The sequence below is a fragment of the Garra rufa genome, chromosome 22 (genome assembly GCF_049309525.1).
Source record: "Garra rufa chromosome 22, GarRuf1.0, whole genome shotgun sequence".
NCBI classification, from domain to species: Eukaryota; Metazoa; Chordata; class Actinopteri; order Cypriniformes; family Cyprinidae; genus Garra; species Garra rufa.
The window spans coordinates 5,483,512-5,509,117 of record NC_133382.1 but is presented as its reverse complement, the minus strand read 5'-3'; the positions used below and the strand labels follow the sequence as shown (position 1 = coordinate 5,509,117).

General features: G+C 39.9%; 1 protein-coding gene across 1 annotated transcript in view; it reads right to left on the bottom strand.

Annotated features, from left to right (window-relative positions):
* The window catches only part of dnah9 (dynein, axonemal, heavy chain 9), a 129,381-nt gene that overhangs the window by 89,063 nt on the left and 14,712 nt on the right, over nt 1–25,606 (bottom strand). Inside the window, exons 14-28 of the mRNA XM_073828970.1 lie at nt 24,698–24,939; nt 24,436–24,571; nt 24,134–24,330; nt 22,904–23,328; nt 21,678–21,900; nt 20,688–20,854; nt 12,408–13,278; nt 11,908–12,038; nt 10,307–10,433; nt 9,893–10,045; nt 7,703–7,828; nt 5,899–6,138; nt 3,207–3,367; nt 1,403–1,559; nt 158–262 (exon numbers count right to left, since the gene is read on the bottom strand). Of these exons, the coding sequence (XP_073685071.1) occupies nt 158–262; nt 1,403–1,559; nt 3,207–3,367; nt 5,899–6,138; nt 7,703–7,828; nt 9,893–10,045; nt 10,307–10,433; nt 11,908–12,038; nt 12,408–13,278; nt 20,688–20,854; nt 21,678–21,900; nt 22,904–23,328; nt 24,134–24,330; nt 24,436–24,571; nt 24,698–24,939 (3,461 nt within the window). The remainder of the gene's footprint in view (nt 1–157; nt 263–1,402; nt 1,560–3,206; nt 3,368–5,898; nt 6,139–7,702; nt 7,829–9,892; nt 10,046–10,306; nt 10,434–11,907; nt 12,039–12,407; nt 13,279–20,687; nt 20,855–21,677; nt 21,901–22,903; nt 23,329–24,133; nt 24,331–24,435; nt 24,572–24,697; nt 24,940–25,606) is intronic.

Here is a 25,606-nt window from a genome sequence, read left to right as displayed (position 1 = left end):
CATTTTTTAGGGTTATTTTGCAATTCACTTCATTATTTAATTAGTGCATCATGCAATTAATTAGGTTAAAAATACAGGCCTAGTTTCCAGGTTTCTAAGCCAGAGGCATAAATCTGGTTCATGCTGTTGTTTATACATCAGGGTGTAAGTCACTCACCTGCACCGCCACCACTGAAAGCACCTCCACCGAGATCCTGTTGAACTCGTCGAAGCAGCCCCAGGCTCCGGTCTGCGCCAGGCCTTTGTAGATGTTGCCACATGACTGAAAGAAACAGATCGAGCGAGAGAAAGCATAGAGTTACGGGTGCATCAATCGCAACAAACAGAAGCATGTGAAATTATGCGGGCGTCTTTTGTTTTCTGGAAACGAGCTCACGGTTCCTGCTCTGCTGAAATTCCAGCTTATAAACAAGAACAACAAATGCTAAGCAGACGTTTTCTGGGTGGATGAGCAGCATTTGCAAACCCACATTTATATTCTAAACACTGTGTGTGTGTTTGAAGCGTTGGCTGAGACGTGATGAAAGCTGACCAGGGATTGATTGCGGGTGTCTGTGATCCCGAGGCCGTCTTTACCTCCCTGCAGTCATAATGTGGCAGAAGAATGCAGTGTTTTATTATATGAAGCGCTGATGAGGCCTGAATACTGACATGGCTTCACATGTAAATAAAGCCGGTCATCAGAGCTTTACTAATCTTCTGGACCCCATGATGGGAGAAGTACATTAAGAAACCGCTCAAGAAGTGTAGAGTGAGTTTGGAGTTGGGAGCTCGCTGTGAACTTGATTAAAAGCTGTTCTGATCAAAACAAGACTGGTTATGTCGGGAACAGCAAACCACCGCACTATTCTTACCAGGAGTATTTCTAGCCTTTCATCAGTAACGAGTCCCGATATTATTATCCACCTTATTCTTTAATGCAGAAGTAAGCCAATGGGTGAGACTTCCGGTTCATTAGCCAATATAGGGAAATAACAAGAAGAATAACAACGTGCAGTAAAAACAAAACTGTATACACAACAAACCAGTTTGTTCATAATTAAGATAATTAAGACAGGGCTTAGACTAAGCCAGGATTAGGACAATTAGGACATTTAAGTATTTTTTATGAACATACCAGAAAAAAAAAAACAAAAAAAAACATTACTGGTGTGAATTGTGACAAAACAAAGAAACTAATTTTTTTTTAGATCAGTTTCTTTCAGTTGAAACAACTCAGGCTTACTTTTAGTCTAGGACAAGGCTTAAGCCTTGTCTGTGAAACCGGAGGTATAGAAGTAAACATTATCCACATCAGTAAGACCTATAAATGCCTAAAAGAAACAGTACAGCCCAATAAAGAAAAGCCCGAGAGCATGTACAGTCCATGTCAACACCCTGTCATAGTCTCTGTTCTCGTCACCTTGTAGTCCATCTGCTCAGAGCAGTTGAAGACATACACCATGATGCCAAGGGCTCGGCCCAGATCCTTGGTGGTCTCGGTTTTCCCGGTGCCGGCCGGACCAGCTGGGGCTCCGCTCATGATGAGATGCAGCGACTGCGTCAAAGTGATGTAACACCTGCGTTTGAGCCGAGAAAAACACACTTCAGCAAAACGATCACAAATGTGATCACAATCTTCAAATTCAAGTAAGTGCCCGCGGCTAAAATCCTGCTATTACAGTGTGTTGCTGATGTGATCAGCCTGAGCAAACAGCTCGATTTTGATAGACGGAGCACTGCTAAATGGATCAGGCTTTACCTTATGTTTAACACTGAGTTTGGTGTATTTACTGATGACCTGTGTACAGAACGGAAGTGTTTTATGTGTTTAAGTAAGGCTATTTGGCAAGCCTTTACCCCTGAACAGTCCTTCAGTAAAGATCATTTGCATTAATAGGTGAGGATGGCACTGTTTTATGTGATTTACACAGACAGGCAATGTTCCTGAATCAACGCAGATTGCTAGTCCAAGAAAAACAATCTAAATCTGCTTTTTTTCAGTGAATTGAAGTGTACAATATACGACCAGAACAAGGCCATGACTTTTATGAGCCAGATCTTTTCTACTTAATCAAAACCATACAGCAGATCCAGTGAAGTCTAAATGAATCACGAACAAATGAAAGTCAAAACCCAATGAATGATGCTTATGAGTCTTAAATTAGTTTTAGTCTTAAAACATATATTTGAAGATACACCATGACTGGTAGCTTATCCAAAAGATAAACCATACATAACAGTTCAAAAGTACGGCCTTGTAAGATTTGTTTATGCTTCTGAATGAAAATGCTCTCCAAGGCTGCATTTATTTTGATAAAAAATACAGTAAAAACTGCAAAAATTAATATTACAATTAAAAATAGCTAGTTTCCATGTGAATATATGTTAAAATGTTATTTATTCATGTGATCAAAGCTAATTTTTCAGCATCATTACTCAAGTGTCACATGATCCTTCAGAAATCATTCTAATGTGCTGATTTCCTGCTCAAGAAACATTTCTGATTATTATCAATGTTAAAAACAGCTGTGCTGCTGAATATTTTGTGGAAACTGTGATGCATTTATTTTTTTAGGATTCTTTGATGAATAGAAAGTTCAAAAGAACAGCATTTATTTGAAATAAAAATATTTTGTAATATTATAAATGTCTTTACTGGCACTTTTGAGCCATTGTAAAACAAAAAACTTTCCCTAAACAGTTGAACAGTAGTCTTATGATCCCTAATTTATCACATAAGTCTAAGGGTATAGTATTTGTTCAGCTTGCATAGGTTCACATACTGATTTTGTTAATAAACTAAACAAAATGCAAGTGAAATATTTGGGAAAACGTATTTACAGGTTAAGTAAAACAACTATAAAGTAGGCAGTCTGTGCACATGAATGACGTTCAGCGGCCGCCGTATCTTAATGGGGCCATCTGTGCCCCGGTGTTGTATTTTTGCATCGTCTCGGTTCGGTGTGAATGAAAGGCAGACATGTGACTCGGTCAGCAGAGCTCAGAGACTGACCATATGCTCAGGAAAGCGCACTGCCATTGATTTGACCATCAAAAAAAAGCGTCTTTGCGTTGTGAGCATTTCAAAAGGTCGAAACGGACCCACCTGAGCAACCTGCCGTCTTCTTTTAACATAAGGGCATCTGATGAGACGCGCACGCTCTCTAATGGGCTCCTCGAATGAGTCGCTCCAAAGCTAAAGCTGTATTTTTCTGGCGTCTCACCTGTCTGTGAGTGGTGTGATGACTAATCGCGGAGTGTTGCCCAGATACTCGTATGAATAGAGGAACTGGGCGTCGCAGATGTTGGCGAAGCAGTGCTTCTCTCTCTCGCCCCAGCGGTGCCGCAGTTGGGACAGCCAGAGAAAGGCCTGAGAGTTCTCCACCTGAGAGAGATGATTATGAAGGATTAGCATGAGGAAAATATCACACCTGAGCTGGATAAAAACATTAGTGCGCTTCTGAGCCACTCGGCGCGCTTTCATTAGGACATCGATTCTACTAAACCGTGGGACTTCAAGTGAGACCAAATATGAGCAATCACATGAGAGCACATTGAGGCTTTGATTATGGAGGCAAATAGAGGCAGTATTCAATATCCTCTTATGAGACGCCTGCAGGCTTTTTCACATGACTAACGCTGGTCACTGCAGTGAACTCAGTGTTAACCTCATGCAATGTAATGCGCTGCTCCAACCATTTCAACTTTGGTCTTTTAAAAGCCACTTTCCAGATGATTCACATGACATATGCAATGTGTTTGCAACAAATTCAGATTCCACTAGCATTTAAAGGAGTAGTTCACTTTTAGAACAAACATTTACAGATAATTTACTTCAGTTGATAAAAAATTATGTTCCTTGAGGAAAACATTTCAGGATTTCTCCCCATATAATGGACTTAAATGGTGCCCCCGAGTTTGAACTTCCAAAATGCAGTTTAAATGCAGCTTTAAAGGGCTCTAAACGATCCCACCCGAGGAAGAACGGTCTTATCTAGCGAATTGATCTGTCATTTTCTAAACAAATTCACTTTTTCAAATTTCTAAACAAAAACTTTTTTTTTCCAGGCAATTTTTTTTAAATTGATGTTTATACATCATCTGAAAGCTGAATAAATAAGATTTCCATTGATGTATAGATTGATGTTAGGATAGGACAACATTTGGTCATGATACAACTATTTGAAAATCTGGAATCTGAGGGTGCAAAAAAACCTAAATAATGAGAAAATCACCTTTAAAGTTATACATATTGCTAATCAAAAATTAAGTTTTGATAAAATAATGGTAGGAAATTAACAAAATATATTCATAGAACATGATCTTTACTTAATACCCTAATGATTTTTTTTCATAAAAGAAAAATCGATAACTTTGACTCGTACAATGTCTTTTTGGCTATTGCTACAAACATACCTGTGCTACTTAAGACTGGTTTTGTGGTCCAGAATCACATATTACAATGCATTTTAACTTGTTTCCAATTGTTTATAAAAATACATACAATGTATTATAATGTACATTATGAAAATGCATTGTACATAAAGACATTTAGTAAGTAGTGTTACTAAAAATGTCATTTTAAATTAGATTAGATTCAGATTTGTTGCAATTATTTCATTCTATTGACATTAGTTTTTAAGAGTAAGAAATAAAAAATAAAAATAAGTTTTGTGAACAAAAATATGTCATACTTATTTCTGTGTTTATCTCTCCTTTCCTGCAATGTGAAATATTCTAAACATATCCCTATAAAGTATTTTTCAAAACAATTTTTAATAAAAAAAAAACAATAAAACTAAATTTCGAGTTGATATTGACTGAATTTGAAATGTTTATATGTCTAACATTAATCTAATAGTGGAACAATTCTACTCAATACAAGCTAAATATTTTTTCTGTATAATATATTCATCACTTTGGCTTTAGTAGAATGACTATTAAAGACTTATAGCATTTCAATGACTTCATTTTGTCTTTATAACATAAATCTTACTATACTACTATTCTAGACTGTCTGACATCAAAAACCCATTTGCAAACCCATGCAGTAGATTACAAAACAACAAATATGACACTGGACCACAAACCCAGACATAAGGGAAAATTAGTTTGAAATCCATTGATGTATGGTTTTGTTAGGATTGGACAATATTTGTCTGAGATTCAACTATTTGAATATCTGGAATCTGAGAGTGCCAAAAAATCTAAATACTGAGAAAATCTCCTTTAAAGTTGTCCAAATGAAGTTCTTAGCAATGCATATTACTAATCAAAAATTAACTTTTGATATATTTGCGGAAGGAAATTTATAAAATATCTTAATGGAACATGATCTTTACTTAATATCCTAATGGTTTTTTGGCATAAAAGAAAAATCGATAATTTCGACCCACACAATGTATTTTTGGCTATTGCTAAAAATGTACCCGTGCTACTTAAGACTGATTTTGTGGTCCAGGGTCACAATTGTCTAAAAATATCTTACATTTGTCTTAGTTTTCTTTTTCTTTTCTTTTTTCTTTTTGTTTTAGAATTTCGGATAACATCCAGAGTCTACAGTGTTTGAACTTCAATTCACCAAGAGCAACTTAATGATTTTTTTCAGTCATTAGGACAGTTTTCTGTTTGAAGCTCAAATCCATATTTCCATTTTTACTGTGAACTACCTGACTCTTCTGAAATCATCTGCAGCGTTCTTCATGCAGAGGTCAATGTGACATTAAAACTGATGTGAGTCATGTGAAAGAGCCTCAAGTTTTATTAGGACTTCTGTTTTACTAAACTGCAGGCCTTCGACTGAGACCAAAATATGAGAACACATTGAGGCAGTATTGAGTATTCTCTATGCACTCATTTGCAGATATCTGAAGGAAACTTAGATCAAGTATAACAATAGGACAGATGAGACGGTACCTTCTGCTGAATGATCTTGTCCACCACGTCTCTGGCATGGACGTCAATGGTACAGATGGTCATGACTTTCTGCCGGTCTCCGGGAGTGAGCTGGCCGATCAGCATGGTGATGAGGGTGTTTAACTGACTCACTTGCTTTTTATAGTACTCCTTCATTGCGTTCTCGTATCCCTCCTCCAGTCTGGAGAACGCCATTCCTACATCAGTCGTCCACCAGATCTGAGTACAGGTGAGCGCCACCTATCAGGAAAAAACAGATGTCATGTCACAGACTGCTAGCTGACCCATTTATGTTCTGCATAACAATAGTCAAAAGTTAACATGAGTGTCAGGATGTTTCAGTATTTGGTTCAGTATGGGAGCCAATGATATATTAGTGTCCAAGATAAAGAAATCATCACATGTGGCAAGATTTAAGAAATCTACTCTTTGTATTTTTACTGGTTTCACATGGTTAATGTGAGTAAACAAGAATGTGGTGTAAAAAGTAATAAAATAGTATATTTTTTACACCTTGAATACTTGTGTATGCATTTTAAATTTATTTAAAGGTTTTACAAAAAATAGGTTTACAAATATCATTATTTAACAATGTCAAATCAAATGTTCCATTTTTCTGCATGTTTTTTTTTTTTCAAATATTTGCATTTTTAAAACCACTTAGGTTTGCTTATTATTCTATAAATAATAATAAAATGTTAGGCTTAATTAGGCTATTATATTTTTAAAAATGACTCCTTTTTTATTTATTATGATATCAGGACATTCGTTTCACCTTAACAATTTTGACTTGCAAACAAAAAATATTAAAATGAATCTCTTTGAATTTATATTAGTTTCATTTGGTTTTAGAGTTAATAAAAATTAAATTTTTAATTAAACCTTGTGGATTTAATTATTTTGTTTAAAAAGGTTTAAATATAATACAAATAATAATAATAAAAAAAATTATTCATTATGATCATTCAACCCTGACATTTTTGACTATGCTTCTAAAGAAATATCAAAATAAATTAGTTTAGAAATTGAAACATGTTCATAACAGAAGAGGTGTATTTAGGTTGTTCAGTTTGTAAAGCTACAAGGAAACTGTCAATGGCACAAGTTTGATTAGTGTCCTAGAAATACTGCAGAATGTCTTCATTTTACATTTTTTAAATTCATAAAACTTTTATTAACAGGTTTAAATGAGAGTTTGAATCCCAGATTTTGTCTGAAATGTTTCAGCTCCACTGAATAAAATTAATAATCACAGACGAAATCTATTTAAACAGACACATTTCAAAAAATGGTTTTCATACTAAGATTTTTTGTCTTTTTTTCCAGCCAAATCATCTAAAAATTCTTAAATCAAGAAGGATTTTCTAGAATAGTAAAAATTATTTTCTTGTTATCAGAAAAAACAAGTCAAACTTAAGTTTTTAATTGTGTTTTTGCTTAGAACATGCAAAATAATCTGCCAATGGGGTAAGCAAAAAAAAAAAAAAAAAAATACTTATTTCAAACAGAAAACAAGATTATTTTTCTTACCCCACTGGCAGATTATTTTGCATGTTTCAAGCAAAAACGGACTTAATTTTGACTTGTTTTTTTCTGAAAACAAGATGATAATTTTTACTCGTTTAGAAAATCCTTCTTAATTTAAGAATGTTTGGATATTTTGGCTGGAAACACATACAGACAGACCCCCGGGCTTATGGATAGTAGTACAGCCAACAATATCTCCAATATCTTAATTCCTCATAAATATTCTCACATTCAGAGAAAACTGGCCTAGAGATGTTTACAGGTGCAGATTCAGTACCTGAGCGGGATAGTCGAACAGCCACTGCTCCCTGGGCTTCTCCTCATAGGCGGCAACAGCCTCGGTCATCTCATGGCGCACGGTGGCCCTCATGCTGTCCAGAACACGGTTCAGCCACACTTCCACCTGAATAAGCGTTACAAGGTTGCAGACGTGAGGAGGTTTGCCAGCAGCCTGATACTGTATATTAGTTCCACTAGGAATAAACTAATCATCCATAAGCAGACAGAGCAAAACTCCACTGGAATACAGAACTTCAGGAGCTGGATTAGATTGAGCCGTAATCCACTGCAGATCCTCCAAACATAACCACATTTATAACCATGTGTGCTGGAGTAAACCTGAGTGGTGTTTCTCCATGAAAGTATTTAAAAGAGCCAGTCTCTATGATATTCTGGACCGCAGATGTGACTCAGCTACAGCAGTAGCCAATAGTGATTTCTAGCAAAATAGACATCTTCATCCTTTATTCAAACATTTGATTATTGGTTCAAAAACAAGACATCAAATTTTGGTGTGTGCTTCAAATTAATTGTACAAAAATGATTGAAAGAATCATATATATATATATATATATATATATATATATATATATATATATATATATATATATATAGCATAATTATTCTGACCTACACTTATTCAAATACACTAGCGGTCAAAAGTTTTTGAACAGTAAGCTTTTTCATGTTTTTTAAAGAAGTCTCTTCTGCTCAACAAGCCTGCATTTATTTGATATACAGTAAAGTTAAAAACAGTAAAATTTGGAAATATTTTTACTATTTAAAATAACAGTTTTCTATTTAAATATATTTTAAAATGTAATTTATTCCTGTGATCAAAGCTAAATTTTCATCATAGCTACTCCAGTCTTCAGTGTCACATGATCCTTCAGAAATCATTGTTAATTTGCTGTTCAAGAAACAGTTTGTTTATTAGTATTATTATCAATATTTAAAACAGTTAAGTAAATTTTGCCAGGATTCTTGAATGAATAGAAAGATTTAGAGATCAGCATTTATCTGAAATAACATTATACACTATACCATTCAAAAGCTTGGAGTCAGTATTTTGTTTATTTTTTTGGGAAAGAAATTTATTAATACTTCTATTTACTAAAGATGCTTTAAATTTATCAAAAGTGATCAAAATTTAAATTTCATCAAATAAACCAACCAAGTAATGATGCTAAAATTCAGCTTTACAATCAAATAAATAAATTACATTTTAAGATATATTCACACAGGAAACACTTATTTTAAATATTAAAAATATTTACAGTATTTACTGTTTGGGTTTTTTGGCAGGCTTGGTGAGCAGAAGAGACTTAAAAAAACATTAAAAATCTTTTGACCGGTATTATAAGTGATCATGCTAAATTTGGTTATATTTTAAACCATTCTTGCTTTCAAACAGGTAAAATCTAGTGGTTAAATACAATAAAATTACAATTAATTAGTATTTTAAGACTGTGATCCTTAAATAGAGTTTCTTGTTCTAAATATGTAAATCATGGCAAAACTGTATGATAGTCATTATTTTTTGTACAAAAAAAAAATTAAATACATGTTCTAATGTACAGAAAAAATAATTCATTTTAAAACTGTATTAAACTTTTATTGTTTTGATGCTTGAAAACTAATTTGGTCCTTGACCCTATTAAAGATTTTGTAAGCATACTGTGCAATGAAACATGACAAATTACACAAGGCACGAGCAAAACGTATTTAATTCTGCCCTGAAGAATGACTGCTGTAATCAAAAACAACTAAATATAAATAACTGATTATGTTCTTGTTTTTCTATCCATTTTTTGCATAGTAAAATAAAACCCATATCCCATGATAAACTGTAGTTTGTTTGTTTTTACTATACATCTTTAGTTTAAATCTATGGGATTATTTCACATTTCAGTCATGTAGAAATGTAACAGCACGTATCTTCTCCACAAAGCACATGCTTTAGATATTATTCATGTCTGTATAAATGTGCCAAACATGCAGCATGTATCACTATTTCAGGTGTCATCCAATAAATAAATGAAAATCTTCTAATTAAAATGCCTTTTGTAAATGGTATGCTGCAGAATAAAAACACAGAGCATCTCTGTCTCTGTAAACAAACTCCTCTAATTGCCCTCATGATAATTTGCAGTGCATTGTGGGTAAATAAAGCCGAGGGCGGCTGTACCTGGCCGGTGCAGTCGCAGGGCGCGTTGAATTGAACATACTCGTCCTCCTTACTGAACATGCCGAGGCCAGTCTTGGTGGGCTTTCCGCCTGCATCCTTTTCAAACTTCAGCTTCGCCATATTGTCAAACAACTTTGACAGATGCCTCTGAACCTGAGGGAGAAAACGTACGGATTCACAACTGCACAGCTGCTAGTTCGGTTCAATTTTGTCCTAATGTGACATATGGAAAATTTGCAAGTTTGCCTTCAAGACAACTAAAGAATCAGCAATCAACACTGCCATCTAGTGTGTGCAAATACAAAATAATGGCAGTGCTGCACTGCAGTTTGGCCATACACATTGTATACTTCATGCTGAATGATTTTAGGCACCTAAACCTGTGTTTATGTGATGGTCTGTGTGCAGATGTACCTGGTGGGGGTCAGTGCCACTGGATAGGATGTCCAGAAGGTCAGCAGAGGAGATGAAGTAGAAGCGTGGGAAGGCCAAGCGCTTGGTATCCAGATACTCAGCCAGAGCTTTTTCACAAAGAGACAATCTGCAAGAACAGGTGAATGATGGTCACACTCTCAATCTGAGAGATAACTACTTTAGTGCAAAAGCATCATGGTCATTTTAACTACTTTAGATTCATGATGCTTTATTGGCCTTTTTTGACACCAATAACAATAACTACTGATTGGCAATATACTGATTGGCTGTCATTGATTTTATCATTCATCAGCTGGATAAAACTTGCTCTGAAAGTGATTCCAATAAATTATTCTGTGTTGTTGTCACTATACAGTTGAGGTCAAAAGTTTACATACACCTCGCAGAATCTGCGAAATGTTAATTGTTTTACCAAAATAAGAGGGATTATACAAAATGCATGTTTTTTATTTAGTACTGAACTGAAAAAGATATTTCACATAAAAGATGTTTGCATATAGTCCACAAGAGAATATAATAGTTGAATTTATAAAAATGACCCTGTTCAAAAGTTTTAGTGATAGCTGCTTATGAGTCCCTTGTTTGTCCTGAACAGTTAAACTGCCCGCTGTTTCTCAGAAAATCCTTCAGGTCTCACAAATTCTTTGGTTTTTAAGCACTTTTGTGTATTTGAACCCTTTCCAACTATGACTATATGAGTTTAAGATCCATCTTTTCACACTGAGGAAAACTTAGGGACTCATATGCAAATATTACAGATAGTTCAAATGCTCACTGATGCTCCAAAAAAAAAAAAAAAAAAAACGATTCATTAAGAGCCAGGGGTGAAAACTTTTTGAATTTGAAGACTGGGTAAATTTAACTTATTTTGTTTTCTGGGAAACATGTAAGTATCTTCTGTAGCTTCTGAAGGACAGTATAAAAAAATAAATATATGATATTTAGGCAAAATAACAAAAGTGTGCACGTCTTCATTCTGTTCAAAAGTTTACACCCCTGGCTCTTACTCTATCGTTTTCCTTTTGGAGCATCAGTGAGCGTTTGAACCTTCTGTAATAGTTACATATGACTCCCTCAATTGTTCTCAGCATGAAAAGATGGATCTCAAAATCATACAGTCATTGTTGAAAACGGTTCAAACACATAAAAATGCTGAAAACCAAAGAATTTGTGGGACCTTAAGGATTTTTCTGAAGAACAGCAAGAACAAATATCTGGCAAAAGGGTATGAAAAAACCCTTTGATTTAAGTTTATTTTTCTGACTTCATTGACATTTTTTCTTGTATTAAGCAACAACATTTTGATGCATTTTTCAGATAAGACCAAGCATCAAAGTCATTTTGCTTTTCAAGTAAATGTATCTTACTGATTTAATAATGTTTAGATGTTTGTACTATATTTGTACTATAGAGTGACTATGGAAATGTAGTTATTGTTATAGTTTAAAGCATATGAGGCTGGAATAACATAAGGGTGAGTAAATAGCAACTAAAGTTTGCACTGAACTATTCCTTAAAAGTTGCAGAGAGGAAGCTGAGTAAATCAGACAAACACATAAATCCAAAAAGCAGCTGCACACCTGCCCTGAATGTCCTCTAGTTTGTTGTAGAGCCCGGGTTTATTGGTGGCCTCCACAACGTTAGGTGTTTTACTGGCATCATGCGTCAGCTCTTTGAAATCAGTATCAATACCTTCAAAGCGTTTAGAGTCCTGTGGAGACATGCATGAAAGAATAAGTCGAAACATCTTTATCTGCCAGAGAGAAAACCCCAAAACAACCTCTGACATTCTGAGGAACATCTGTGTGTCTGGCCACAGGCGCCCAACGGTAATTATCTGAATGTTTTCGGCCAAACGCATACGATGGACATTTTCATCTCTCATCTAGATCTATGAACACAGTGCCAGAGGGCAGTACAAGATGCTCCACAAATCTGAGCAACTCTCCATTAGAATATCTCAGAGGTCTGTTTTACATTTTATCTTTAGTACGCCATTTGTACATTCCTGCAAATGTGTGTATTGGGTGAATATTTAGAGAAGACTGAATAACATTAGAAACACATCAGCAAACCCGACCTCTGGTAGCTGAGAGCGAATGTCATCAGAACCGATAAAGATGCTCTCCAAGTGACTCCACGTCCTTTGAACCTCGAACCAGATGGAGATCACAGAGTCCGTCACTGAGAGCTTACGCTGCCATGTGGAAACCTCCTCCAGGAAGAAGGCGATGTACTTCGACGTCATCAGGTTCTGCAGCTGCACCTGGTTGTCCTCCAGTGTTTCGATCAGCTCCTCGCTGGACTTCAACAGGGGAATGTTAGTCCGTGGATGAGGCTCAAATTCAAATGCCATGCTGGTCCAGGTGGCATCCAGCTCATTCAGAACCTTCTCCATGCCCATCTCCTTCACAGCCCGGTCCACGATGCTCCTCACATCGTCCTCAAAGTGGTGCAGGTTGAGGCGGAGCAGATCAGCCAGTGTGGTGTCCTGGTCCATGGTGAAGCGCACACCGGTGGCGTTCATCAGCTGCTGCCAGTGACGCGGACGGATGGCCGGGTTCTGGAGCTCGGCAACAGCTCTCAGCGAGACCAGCATGTTCTTCACGGTACTGTCTAGCCCGCTGAAGGCGTCCCACGAGCGAGCCTCTTTGTCCAGTGTGCGGAGCTCTTTAGAAAAGCGCTTGCACTCCATATCCATGTCGTCCACGTTGATCTGTCTCCAGGGCGTTTTCTCCCAGGCCTCGAAACAGGACTGGACCACCAAGACTAGATCCCACAGCTCCTTGAGAATGGGGAGCTCTTTGCGGCACTGCTTCAGCTGTCTGTAGTCTGGTATGTTAACTTCAAAAAGATTGGCGGACACATTGAGCCCGGCCATCGTGGTTTCCATCTCTTGAATTTGATTGTGTGCTTCGTCCAGCATCTCATGCGAATTTACACAGTCAAACCTTGAAACACACAGAGACAAATGCTTGTTAGCGACTGCAGTCTGGAATTAACTTTTTCATTAAGGGCCAATATTTGACCCAGGAATTTAACTTTAATTATGACAGCCATAGTAGATCTAGTTTAATTGACCGTTTGCAAAAACCTGCCATCCTTAGTTACTGTTACTATGTCCGAGAACAATGCAGCTCTTACGCTACACATCATGTTCTCACACAGCGAAATATACATTGCGAAACAAAGAGGAAACTGACAACACAACGAAAGACAAGACTGAACAGGTTTTTTCTTATATGAAGCAAGGCCTCAGCTTTAAAATGTTGTCATTTTTGTAAGAAATTCAAACAATAAATACCGTTTTGTGGCTCTTTAAAGGATTAGTTACCTTCCAGAACAAAAATTTAGAGATAATGTACTCACCCCCTTGTCATTCAAGATGTTCATGTCTTTCTTTATTCAAAATGCAGTTTAAATGCAGCCTCGAAGGGCTCTAAATGATCCCAGCTGAAGAAGAAGTGTCTTATCTAGCAAAACGATCCGTTATTTTCGAAAACAAATTGACAATTTTTTTACTTTTTAACCTCAAATGCTCGCCTTGTCTCGTCTCTGCGATGCACATGCGAAGTCTGTGTGATCCTGGTCAATCCAGTTACGGTATGTCCTATCTTGTTTTCTTCCCGAACTTCAAAATCATCCTACATTGCTGCAGAAGTACCGACCCAGTGTTTATAAACTGAACAGACAAAAAAAGATCAAACGCTCTTTACAAAAAAAGGTAAAGCAGCGTTGTAGGATGATTTTGAAGGTAAAGACAAAAATGAGATGGGACTTGGATTACACGGACTACGCATGCGCATCGCAGAGACGAGAGAAGACGAGCATTTGAGGTTAAAAAGTATATAAATTGTCAATTTGTTTAGAAAATAACCGATCGTTCTGCTAGATAAGACCCTTCTTCGGCTGGGATGGTTTAGAGCCCTTTGAAGCTGCATTTAAACTGCATTTTGGAAGTTCAATCTTGGGGGCACCATACATATCCATTATATGGAGAGAAATCCTAAAATGTTTTCCTCAAAAAACATACTTTCTTTACGACTGAAGAAAGAAAGACATAAACATCTTGGATGACAAGGGGGTGAGTACATTATTTGTAAATTTTTGTTCTGGAAGTGAACTAGTCCTTTAATGTGTTGTGAGAGATCACTGTATTGCATTATTAGATAAATTGACAAATGAACCGATGGCCTTTTCTTATTTACTTAAAGCAGAAAAAAACATGAATGAACATTAGAATGTATTTTATTTCAACCGCCGCACAATTATGATTGGTCAGATCATCTGTCAATCAACTAACCCTTTACAAACGTTTTGATCGACAGACAATCTGACCGATCATAACGGCGAATTCACCATTCTGTCCAACAAACAAATCAGACATGACAGTAAATTAACTTTAGTGGACTTCAACTTGAAAAAATATTGTGTATTGACGTCTTTCCGTTGTTGAAATAAAATACGTTCTTTTGTTTATTCATGTTTTTTTCGTGCTTTGAGTAAAGAAGAAAAGATCTGTTCACATGTCATTGATCTAACAAGGCAATACAGTGATCTATCATGACACATTAAAGAGCCACAAAACAGTATTTATTGTTTGAATTTCTTAAAAAATGACAATATTTTAAAGCTAAAACGTCTCGGGTTACTTACGTTACCCATGTTCTCTGAGTAGGGAACGAGACGCTGCGTAAAAGCTTTATGCATTGGGAACACCCCCAGGTGTGAAGATTGTCTGAAGCCTTATAGAATCACGCCAATTCATTGGCTGATGGTGCGAAGCTCCACCTCACGTCTTACGTGACCAACCTAGACAGTGCCCACGCCATCTAATCCCTCAGATTTTCCTATCGAGGAAGCCAGTAGTCTACAGCGTGAGGAGCTTGGCAGCGTACGCAGCATCTCGTTCCCTACTCAGAGAACATGGGTTACGTAAGTAACCCGAGACGTTCTCTTTCATAGGTTCACTCAACACTGTGTAAAAGCTTTACGCATTGGGAACTGTATACCAAACACGCCAAGCTAACGCGCTGCCAGGACTGGCCCAATAAGACCAGAACATCAACACAGCCGGCTCAAGCGGAAAGAACCCGGGAGCCAGGAGCTGTGTTTGCATCCAGATTATAAAACGAAAGTACGGGGAGAGGACCAGCCTGCCGCCATACAAATATCCTCCAGGGGAACCCCTCTAGAATGAGCTCTAATGTCCAAAGGTGAAGGCAACCCGCACACCTAATAGGCCATAGAAATAGCATCCCTAACCCAATGGGATATTGTGTGCTTTGAGGCGGCTAGCCCTCTGCGGCCTGCACCAAAACACACCAGCAGCTGCTGAGACTTAGGCCACTGACTAGTATGGTCCACATATGCCTTCAGAGCCCTGACAGGGCAGAGTAGACCAAGACTACCTTCCTCACTCAAAGAAGAGGGAGAGAAAGCCTGTAGCACTACCACTTGCGAACGGAAAGATGTAGAGAGAACTTTCGGACATACCCAGGTCTAGGCCTCAAAAATGCCTTGACCAGGCCAGGTGCAAACTCGATGCAGGACCCGTCTACGCAAAGGGCCTGTAAATCCCCGACGCTTTAAAGAGGACAACGCCAATAGCAAAGTGACCTTTAACGTCAGAATCCTCTCAGGAGCTGATTCTAAAGGTTCAAATGGGGGCTCAACTAACCCCTTCTGGACAACAGAAAGGTCCCAAGAAGGGAAACTAGGAGGACGAACTGGCCTCAAGCGCTTAACCCCACGCATAAAGGAGGAGACCAAACGGTGTCTACCTAAAGGGACATCGTCAGAACCCCTCCGAGCAGCAATAGCCTCAACATAGACTCTCACGGTGGTAGCGGTCGCTCCAGCCAAAAACTTATCTTGTAGAAACTCCAGCACTGAGCCGACTGGGCAGTTGACTGGGTCTACAGCATGAGCCGAACACCACAACTCAAAAACCTTCCATTTGGAGGAATAAAGCCTCCTAGTAGAAATGGCCCTGGCGCTACTGATAGTCTCCAGGGACTTCGTCCGAGAGATTAAAGTCTACAGGCAGCCCCTGATCGACCACACCCACAACTTCCAGATCTCTGGTCGAGGGTGCCAAATTTTGCAATGGAGCTGACCCAACAGGTCTTTCCTGACTGGAATCTCCCACGGATCGCCCTCCAGGAGGGAGATCAACTCCGAGAACCACGTCTGGGATGGCCAGAACGGAGCCACTAGGAGGAGGCGTGCGCCGCACGCCCTTACCCTGTCTAAGACCGCTGGAATGAGCTTGACCGGAGGGAAGGCATAAAGCTTCCTGTCCGGCCAGGGATGAGCCAGCGCATCGATCCCCAGGGGGGCAGGATGAGAAAGGGAGAACCAAAGGGGGCACTGGGATGACTCCTGAGACTCAAAGAGGTCTACCTCCGCTGCGCCGAAGCGTTCCCAAATCTGAGCCACGGTCTGGAGGTTCAGCATCCATTCCCCTGACCTGAGTTTCTGTCTCGACAGAAAATCCGCCGCCAGGTTCAGGACCCCTGGAACATGAACTGCTCTCAGGGACAGGAATTTGTCCTGAGCCCAAAAGAGGAGATGACGTGCATGCCTGTCCAGGGAGCGTGACCGAGAACCCCCCTGGCGGTTGATGTGCGACACCACCGCCATATTGACGATGACATAAGAGTGCGACAGGAACGGAAGAAAGTGAACAAGAGCCAGAAAGACTGCTCTCAGTTCCAGACTGTTTATGTGCCAAGTGAGGAACTTGCCCGTCCACAGACCACAAGCCGGTCTGCCCTCGAAGACCGCGCCCCAACCCGAAAGGGAGCCATAAGTCAAGATCATCTGGCGACGGCAGACTACTCCCATTCTCACCCGTCTGGAGAAAGACGGGGTCTCGCCACACTGAGAAGGCACGGAGACAAACGCCTGAAACTCGCAGTGGGCGGAGAGACGGCCATGATGGGCGCACTCCCACTGACTTCATCCACCATAGAAATGGCCTCATGTGGAGCAGCCCCAAGGGAAGAACTGGGGAGGCCGCTGCTAATAGGCCTAGGCCCATGCGACATAGGCCCACTGACACGTGACGGCCTGACCTGAAGCGGGCCGTACACGATTTGATGCTTTCGACTCGAGCGGGAGCCAAATGGGCCCGCATCATGGTCGAGTCCAGACACACTCCCAAAAACGTGGTCTGTTGAGCCAGAGTAAGCACACTCTTCATGCCATTCAACCTGAGGCCTAGAGCGCGAAGGTGGAGAAGAAGAAAGTCCCTGTGACAAATCACCTGCTCTCTGGAGTTGGCTAGAATGAGCCAGTCATCCAAATAATTGAGAATTCGGATCCCCCGGAGCCTCAGCGGGGCCAGAGCGGCATCCATACACTTGGTGAATGTCCTCGGGGCTAGAGCTAGACCGAAAGGAAGAACTTTGTATTGGTAAGCCTTTCCCCCAAGGGCAAACCTTAGGAACTTCCTGTGCTTCTGAACAACCTGAATGTGGAAGTAGGCATCCTTCAAGTCTACAGTGACAAACCAGTCCCCTTCCTGGACCTGGGAAAGAATGCTCTTGAGCGTCAACATCCTGAACCTCCCTCTGTAGAGAGAATAATTGAGTTTGCATAAATCCAGAATGGGACGCAGACCTCCATCTCTTTTCGGGACTAAAAAATACCGGCTGAAAAAGCCTCGATTTAGATCCGAAGAGGGAACCTCCTCTATCGCCCCTTTGAGCAGAAGGGAGGAAGCTTCATCTGCGCTGGAGCGTATAGCCAAACTGGATTGTACGAAGAACCCAGGGCGACACTCCTGGCAGATCCTGCCATGCGCAAAGGAATGCTGATAGAGGTAGTAGCGTGGGACAATTCAAGGGGGATACCAACTCTGGGTCCCCGCTGTGAATGTCCCTTAGAAGGGAAGAATATGTGTCCTGCCGCAACAGAGGAGAGCTTACAGCATCCTCATGCGCAGGGGCGTGGCTTGATAAAGCCACAACGGGAAGGGCAGGAGGAGCCGACGCGGGGGAAAAGCTCTGGGCGTCCCTCACAGCGCGAACAATACCTGCAGCGTGCAGCGACCCTGAGGGGAGAAAACCTGGGGTGTCTCCTACCTTCAACGATCGCCACAGAGGAGGAGTGGTCTGCGGACCTTGAAACGCACGTAGCGGCAAGGACTGCGCAGTTGGTGGAGGAGAGCGTACTGGGGACGGACAGATACGCTTCAACGGTCTGTCGCAATCCAACAAGACGGGGGAAGCTCTCCTCTTCCTGATACACGTATCAGGAGTGACCCGAAGAAGCCGCAGGGGGCTTACTAGGGTGCTTTAAATCTACCCGCTTGCAGGGGTGTTGGCGAGCAGCAGAGCGACCACGGGCTCCCCAGACCGTGTGCGATGGGGGATGCGCTGTGTCACTAACTCTACCGACTGGCTCCTTCCTAGGGGCCGGACGTTCCCTGGAGGATGAAGCACTAACAGACTCGCACGCACGCGTGGCATAAACTGCTTAAACGCAGCTAACTGCGTCTTAGCAGCCCTGAACTTATCCACGACGGTGGAAACCGCGTCACCGAATAAGCCAGAGCTAGAGATAGGGGCATCGAGAAGGAAAACCTTCTCTTTCTCCCTAATCTCCGTGAGATTTAGCCATAAGTGGCGCTCAGCCGCCACTAAGCCTGCCATATTGCATCCAACCGCACGAGCTGTGTGCTTAGTAGCACGAAGGGCTAGGTCGGTAGCTCTGCGAAGCTCCTTGACTGATTCGGGGGTCACACCATCTCCCTCGTCCATTTCCTTCAAAACCTCCGTCTGGTAGGCCTGAAGAATGGCCATGGTGTGAATGGCTGCACCTGCCTGTCCCGCCGCCATGTAGGACTTACCGATTAAAGCGGAAGTGGTCCTACAAGGCTTAGAAGGAAGAAGAGGGCAGGACTTACACGAAGGGGCGGAGTTAGGCGAGAGATGCACAGCCAAAGTGTCCTCGACCGCCGGGACTTCAGCATAACCCTGCTCCACAGAACCCACAAGGTTGGTGAAGTCAGCGGCCGCTGCATTAGTGAGACAGGATGAGAAAGGCTGTTTCCATGACCTGGAAATCTCTTGATGCAGGTCAGGAAAAAAAAAGGCAGCTTACGTCTCATTGGACGTGATCCAGAGCCACAAAGAAAACGCTCATCAAGCTTAGATGACTGGGACTCACAAGGCTCGTCCGGCCAATCTAACCTCAATTTCTCCGTGGCCCACGTTAACACGTCAACCAGCTCTGAATAGGCTGGGGAGGGCCGCGCCTCCTGGCCGCTAGGCAGGAGAATGTCGAGCGATGCGGATCCGAAATCCTCAGAGTCGGAGGCCGCGGTAAATAAAATGTCTTCCATACCGAAGGAAACGAAATCTCGTGCCTCCGGGCTGGGCGCAATACAGCCGCGAGAAAATTCAACAGGACAAACCATGCGACAGCGCTCGGGCGATGGAGGAAGAGAAAGTGAAAACTGCTCACTCTCCATAGCCTCAAACTCAACATCCGGACTCCAGGCCGTGGCTTCACGGAGGGAGGAGGCCTCCAGAGATGCGCGGCGGGAGGGAGCGGCGGATTAATTATCAAAAACCGCGAGTCTAGAGCGCAAGGTTTTTAAAGTTAAATTTTCACAGCACTTGCAAATAGAAATGCCAAAAATAGCGTCGCGCATCTGACGTGCTTACCATGCTTATCGTCACTCGCAACGAGGCGAGAGCACGGCGGTTGGCATCGACGAAAATCCATTCCACTCACCGCTAGGAGAATATTATTCCACTAATGCGGTCGCTGAAGTGGAAAAACGCTAAAATCCACAAATGTCGTCGAAATTGGACTTTTAGAAAAAACGGGAGAAGCGAACGCTTCTGAAGAGAGGAAAATCTGAGGGATAAGATAGCACGGACGCTGTCTAGGTTGGTCACGTAAGACGTGAGGTGGAGCTTCGTGCCATCAGCCAATGAATTGGCGTGATTCTATAAGGCTTCAGACAATCGTCACACCTGGGGGTGTTCCCAATGCGTAAAGCTTTTACGCAGCATTGAGTGAACCTATGAAAGAGAACCTTGTTTCATGCCAGAAGTAACCGTCTCTGTCTTGTCTGTCGGTGTGTTGTCAGTTTCCTCTTTGCTCTGTGATGTATTTTTCACTGCATGAGTACATGATGTGTAGTGTGACAGCGGATTTGTTTGTCGGACACAGCAACATTAATTAAGGAGGGCAGGTTTTTGCAAAGGGTCAACTGTTCAGGGGCATTTTTTGCCACCTTGTCTTGAATTTAGGGGATATTTTCATTCATTTTGGTAGCATTTTTGGCCAAATCTCCTGCTGTAGCCATGATTGCTGTTATCCTCCAGGTTGCATAGTGTACCTGAAGAAGTCTTTCTTGCGGAACTGCTCTCTGAAGGTGTGTTGCTCCACATCGAATGAGGCACATTTTCTGCGAAGGTTAGCCACCTCACCAGCTTGCAGAGGAGCAACGTGCTGCTTCACCAATACTGCCTGCTTTTTCATGTTATTCCACTTCTCTGGCAGCACCTGTCCATCAAAAAAAGGATTAATTTTTTAAGAGCTAAACTTATTTTAACTTGACAGCCACGTTTTTAGAACAGCGGCATGCACAAGACGCAAGTGCAAGGGTCAAACATGTCCATCTAGTGCGTTTATATAGAAAAACAATCATATATTTTTAAAGATAACCTCCATCTTGCCTTACATTTCCAAAAGTATGATGTTTAATGTGTTTTTTGGGTTGCTTCATATATTATTAGCTACATATAGACGTTTTTCCTGAACACGGAAGTAAGTCCGACTTTGCATTTCCGGTCTGCATTGTTTCTAGTCAAATTAGGGTATATTCCGAGCTAATAAACTAATGTTAATCCTATTAAAATGTTTTTAAAAATCACATGGCTCCATAGCGCCATCACTTGGCAATGTCGCAATGACTGTCATTTGTCAGTGCCTAACTTTAATGAGTGTGTAGTAGATGACACGAAGCAGCGGACGTTAGCTACATTAAAAACAGATGGACGCTATTTGAATGGGTTCCTATGGAAACCGGAACAGAAAAGCATTCAATCTGACGTTAGAATTCGTAATGGCGGCGCTCATCGTTTACTCAGGAAAAAGGTCTATAGATTTTCGTCAATATGGCCCAGAACCATCATAGAAATTGGTCTGGTCTAAATACCATTTTACATTCAGAATGTTCACAGAGAACATCAGGTTAACAGTTATTGATAATCAAGATTGTCATGCTAAATCTTTGCCACAGTTAAGCAGTTCAATGGCTTTATCAATCAGATTCAGTTTAAGCTTCTCTCAGAGGTTTTCAGTATTATTTTATGGACAAAAGTACCTCTAGCTGTTTGTATACGAGATCTGGGAGTTCCTGTTCATAAGTCTTCAGCAGATCAATGGTGTGGTGCAGAGGCTCGAACATCTCATCAGTAGCGCTCTGACGCTCTTTTACCGCCATCAGGTAACCCATGATCTCCACCAGACCGTTATAGTCGCCCTCCTCCACCTTCTTTCCCAGACCAGCCTCTGTCAGCTTGATGAACTCCTCTAGGTCAGACAGACTAGAGCCAGAAACATAACAGATATGTAAATGTAAAAGGCATATAAAAAATATCAGGCAGAGCATTTGGTACCTTAAATAGGCCCCTACGAAACCTGTTTTTATTTATTTATGTATTTATTTATTTATTTTTCTGGATTCAGTTTTAATGGTTAAATAACATTTTTGCATTAAAAAAGCATGTCTAATTAATTGAAATCATGAAACTTACACAATTTAACAAAGGTTTTACAAAAATATTTTTTTAGGGCCCTATGAAATATGTGTTTTTTCACAGATTCCATTTTATTTTTTCAATTTTCAAATTTCAAATTTTCTTTTCTTTTTAATTTTTAAACAAATTTTAATAATCAAAAACCATGTCTAATCAATTGAACTGTTGAAAACAACTTTATTTATTTATTCAAAGTTTTCAGAAATTCTTTGTTGTGTATTTTATTTGTTATGTTAATCAAATGAAGGGCATAACACAAAAACAATTAAATTAATCTTCTTATCAAATAAAAATTAAACAAACCCTTTAATTTTTTTGGCAAACAAAGTGCTGCACTGGTATTTAATGTTAATATTTAAACATGGAAACATTTTTTGATTATTCCTTAAGACATATAAATTTAATTATTATTACTTTGTAAAGTACATTTTAGTATATAATAGTACTATAGTTCTGTCATAATTTCTTCAAGTTAAACTGAACTCGCATTTTATACGAATAAATGGCGCAGACACTGAAAAATGTCTGCTCCATTAATTCACACAGAGACATGTTTAAACAGTCTTTTTGCAATTTAATATTCACAGACTATAGTCCATATGGCCATCTGAATAAGTGTACAGCCCTACATTTGATTTATTCATTCAAAATTTAAATCATATATTTTTGACTGGATTGCATGATTCTGTATGTGGCTTCCACATTGCATAAATCACAGAGCCCTGGCTATGATATGTATATATATATATATATATTATATATTTGTCACAGAATTAGGAATTAGCTTTACCTGTTTGTCACATGATCAATAAGATGCTGTTTGAACATGAAGCTCCACTTTCTGATGACGTTAAGCAGGGCACATTTGAAAGCTTGTGCATCCACCCTCATCCAGCCCTCAAACACGTGGACGGGCTCCAGCCGCTGCACCTCTTCATATAAGCGCTCATATGAGTCCACCTGCTCGCGGAAGCAATCCAGAGTCGGAGGGGTTTCTGGGACGCCGTGTTCAGCATGGGCCTCGATCTCTTCGCTCGTGAGCACGTGACCGTACAGCAGGAACTGGCGCATGAACTCCTTCCGGTCGTCAACGTAGAGGTAGGCATAGCGTTCTAGGCTGTTACGGTACTCGCAGCACTGTCCCATCACTTTCCGCACACGCTCCATCAGAAGATGCCTCCACTCCGCAAAGTCCACCATGTCCTCCATATCAGCCTGAAGGAACAAGATGACTTTATCTAAACATACAGTTGAAGTCAAAAGTTTACATACACCTTGCAGAATCTGCAAAATTTTAATTATTTTACCAAAATATTAGGCACCATATAAAATGCATGTTATGATTTTTATTTAGTACTGACCTGAATAAGACATTTCAAATAAAAGACTTTACATATATTCCACAAAAGAAAATAATAGTTGAGTTTATAAAAATGACTCAATACTCTCAATACCTGAATGATCCACAGCTGTAAAAAATTTCTGTTTAGTGAGAATTCTTTGGTTTTTCAGCATGTTTGTGTATTTGAACCCTTTCCAACAATGACTGTATGATTTTGAGATCCATCTTTTCACACTAAGAACAACTGAGGGACTCATATGCAACTATTAAAGAAGGTTCAAACACTCACTGATACTTCAGAAGAAAAAACGCATTAAGAGCCAGGGGTGTAAACTTTTGAACAGTATAAGGATGTGTACCTTTTTTTTTTTTTTTGCCTATTTTTTTTTTTTTTTTCATTTAGTACTGCCCTTCAGAAGCTACAGAAGATAAATGTTTCCCAGAAGACAAAATAAGTTACATTTACCCTGATCTTCAAATGCAAAAAGTTTTCACCCCCCGGTTTGATTGCATAATTTTTCCTTCTGACGTATCGGTGAGCATTTGAACCTTCAGTAATAGTTGCATATGAGTCCCTCAGTTGTCCTTGGTGTGAAAAGATGGGCCTGCAGAAGTATTAGGGCACAGACACCTTTTCACAGTCTAAATCCAGATGAAATGATGTGTTTGGCTCAGTACCTGATAGTGTGGGAAACCACAGTGCTCAGATAATCGTGGCACAAGAGCAGAGATCCTAAAGATGCTATTGATGAGGCTTTCCACCAGATCATGGAACCCGTCTGAAGCACCAAACTCCAACGACGGTTGAAACACAATCTCAGGAACCTGCAGAAGCAGCTGGGCCTCAAAGAGCGGGGCTAATCCAGCCTTCTGGTCTGTATCAGGGGATTGGTGTATTTGTTTTAGTGCAATCAGTCTGCAATGAGGCAAGCCCCTATAATAATTTTCAGTAAGTCTTAAAAAAGAATTAAAAAGCACACCTGTGTTTTCCAAGAAGAACTTGAGGGAGCTCTCGATAGCGTTGAAGAAACCGTCGATGACCATTTCATCAATATAATCTACATAAACATTCCACTGCCCAGATGATGGATCTGCTTTGAAGAGTGACAGGTTGTCCTGAAATAAAACAAAAGAATAATTCTTATAAGGAGTAGAAATGTTTGGGTGAACGGCTCCATTAACATGCGTCATTCTGTCAAGTGTTATTTGATGGGATTCCCATTGGATTTTGTCATTGCATACTTTCAGCAACACATGGATCTTGGCTCCTGAAGCTCGGATCTGGCCGTAAGTTCTCTCCAGACGCTCTGTCCTATCTTCCAGGTTTAGAAGTGTATCTTTCTTCCCCTCCTTCCTTTCAAAGACTGGGGTAGTCCACTTCTTCATGATAGTCTGGATCTCCTCAACATTGTCTTTAGCCCTCTGTAGGCGTTGCTCCAGATCATGTACTGTCTCACGGACATCCTGGATGTATTCCCAAATCCCTACCAGAGAAAATAAATTACAGATGTAGACTAGTATATAAAAATCTGGAGTATATAACCTATATGATTTGCTTACAGCTTGGGGGAAAAATTAAGCCACTATGACTGTTGTAATGATTTTGTGGTTTGTTCACTTCTATCATACAGACAAGAGCAGCATGAATAATCTGCTAAACATAGCTTTTTGAGCTCAACACAAGAAAATAAATCATACAGGTTTGTAACAACATGATGTAAACTACTTCTTCAACAAATGTTAAAAAAAAAAGCATGATTAAGAAGAGGTAACAAGCAGACTCATAAAAATCAAGAACAATATAACTAAACTCATGTTAAAGAAAGCTGAACAGTGCTGATATTTTGAATTATTTTATTAAAATACTAGTTTTTATTAATATTTTGAACCAGTTTTTGTTATTTATTTTTCAATTTTATTTCCAATTTTAGTTCAATTTTAGTAATTTGTGGTCTGTTTTTTGTCATTTTTAGCAGTTTTACATTTTTATTTCAGTTTTAGTTTTAAGTTATTTAATACACAAGTTTTTTCAGTTTTAGTTTTAGTAAAAATACATTAAGTTTAACTAAATTGAAATGAGAAAAGTTGGCAACTTGCTGAAATAAAAATTGATTTATATTTTATTTATGTTTTTTTAAGTAACTGATTTAA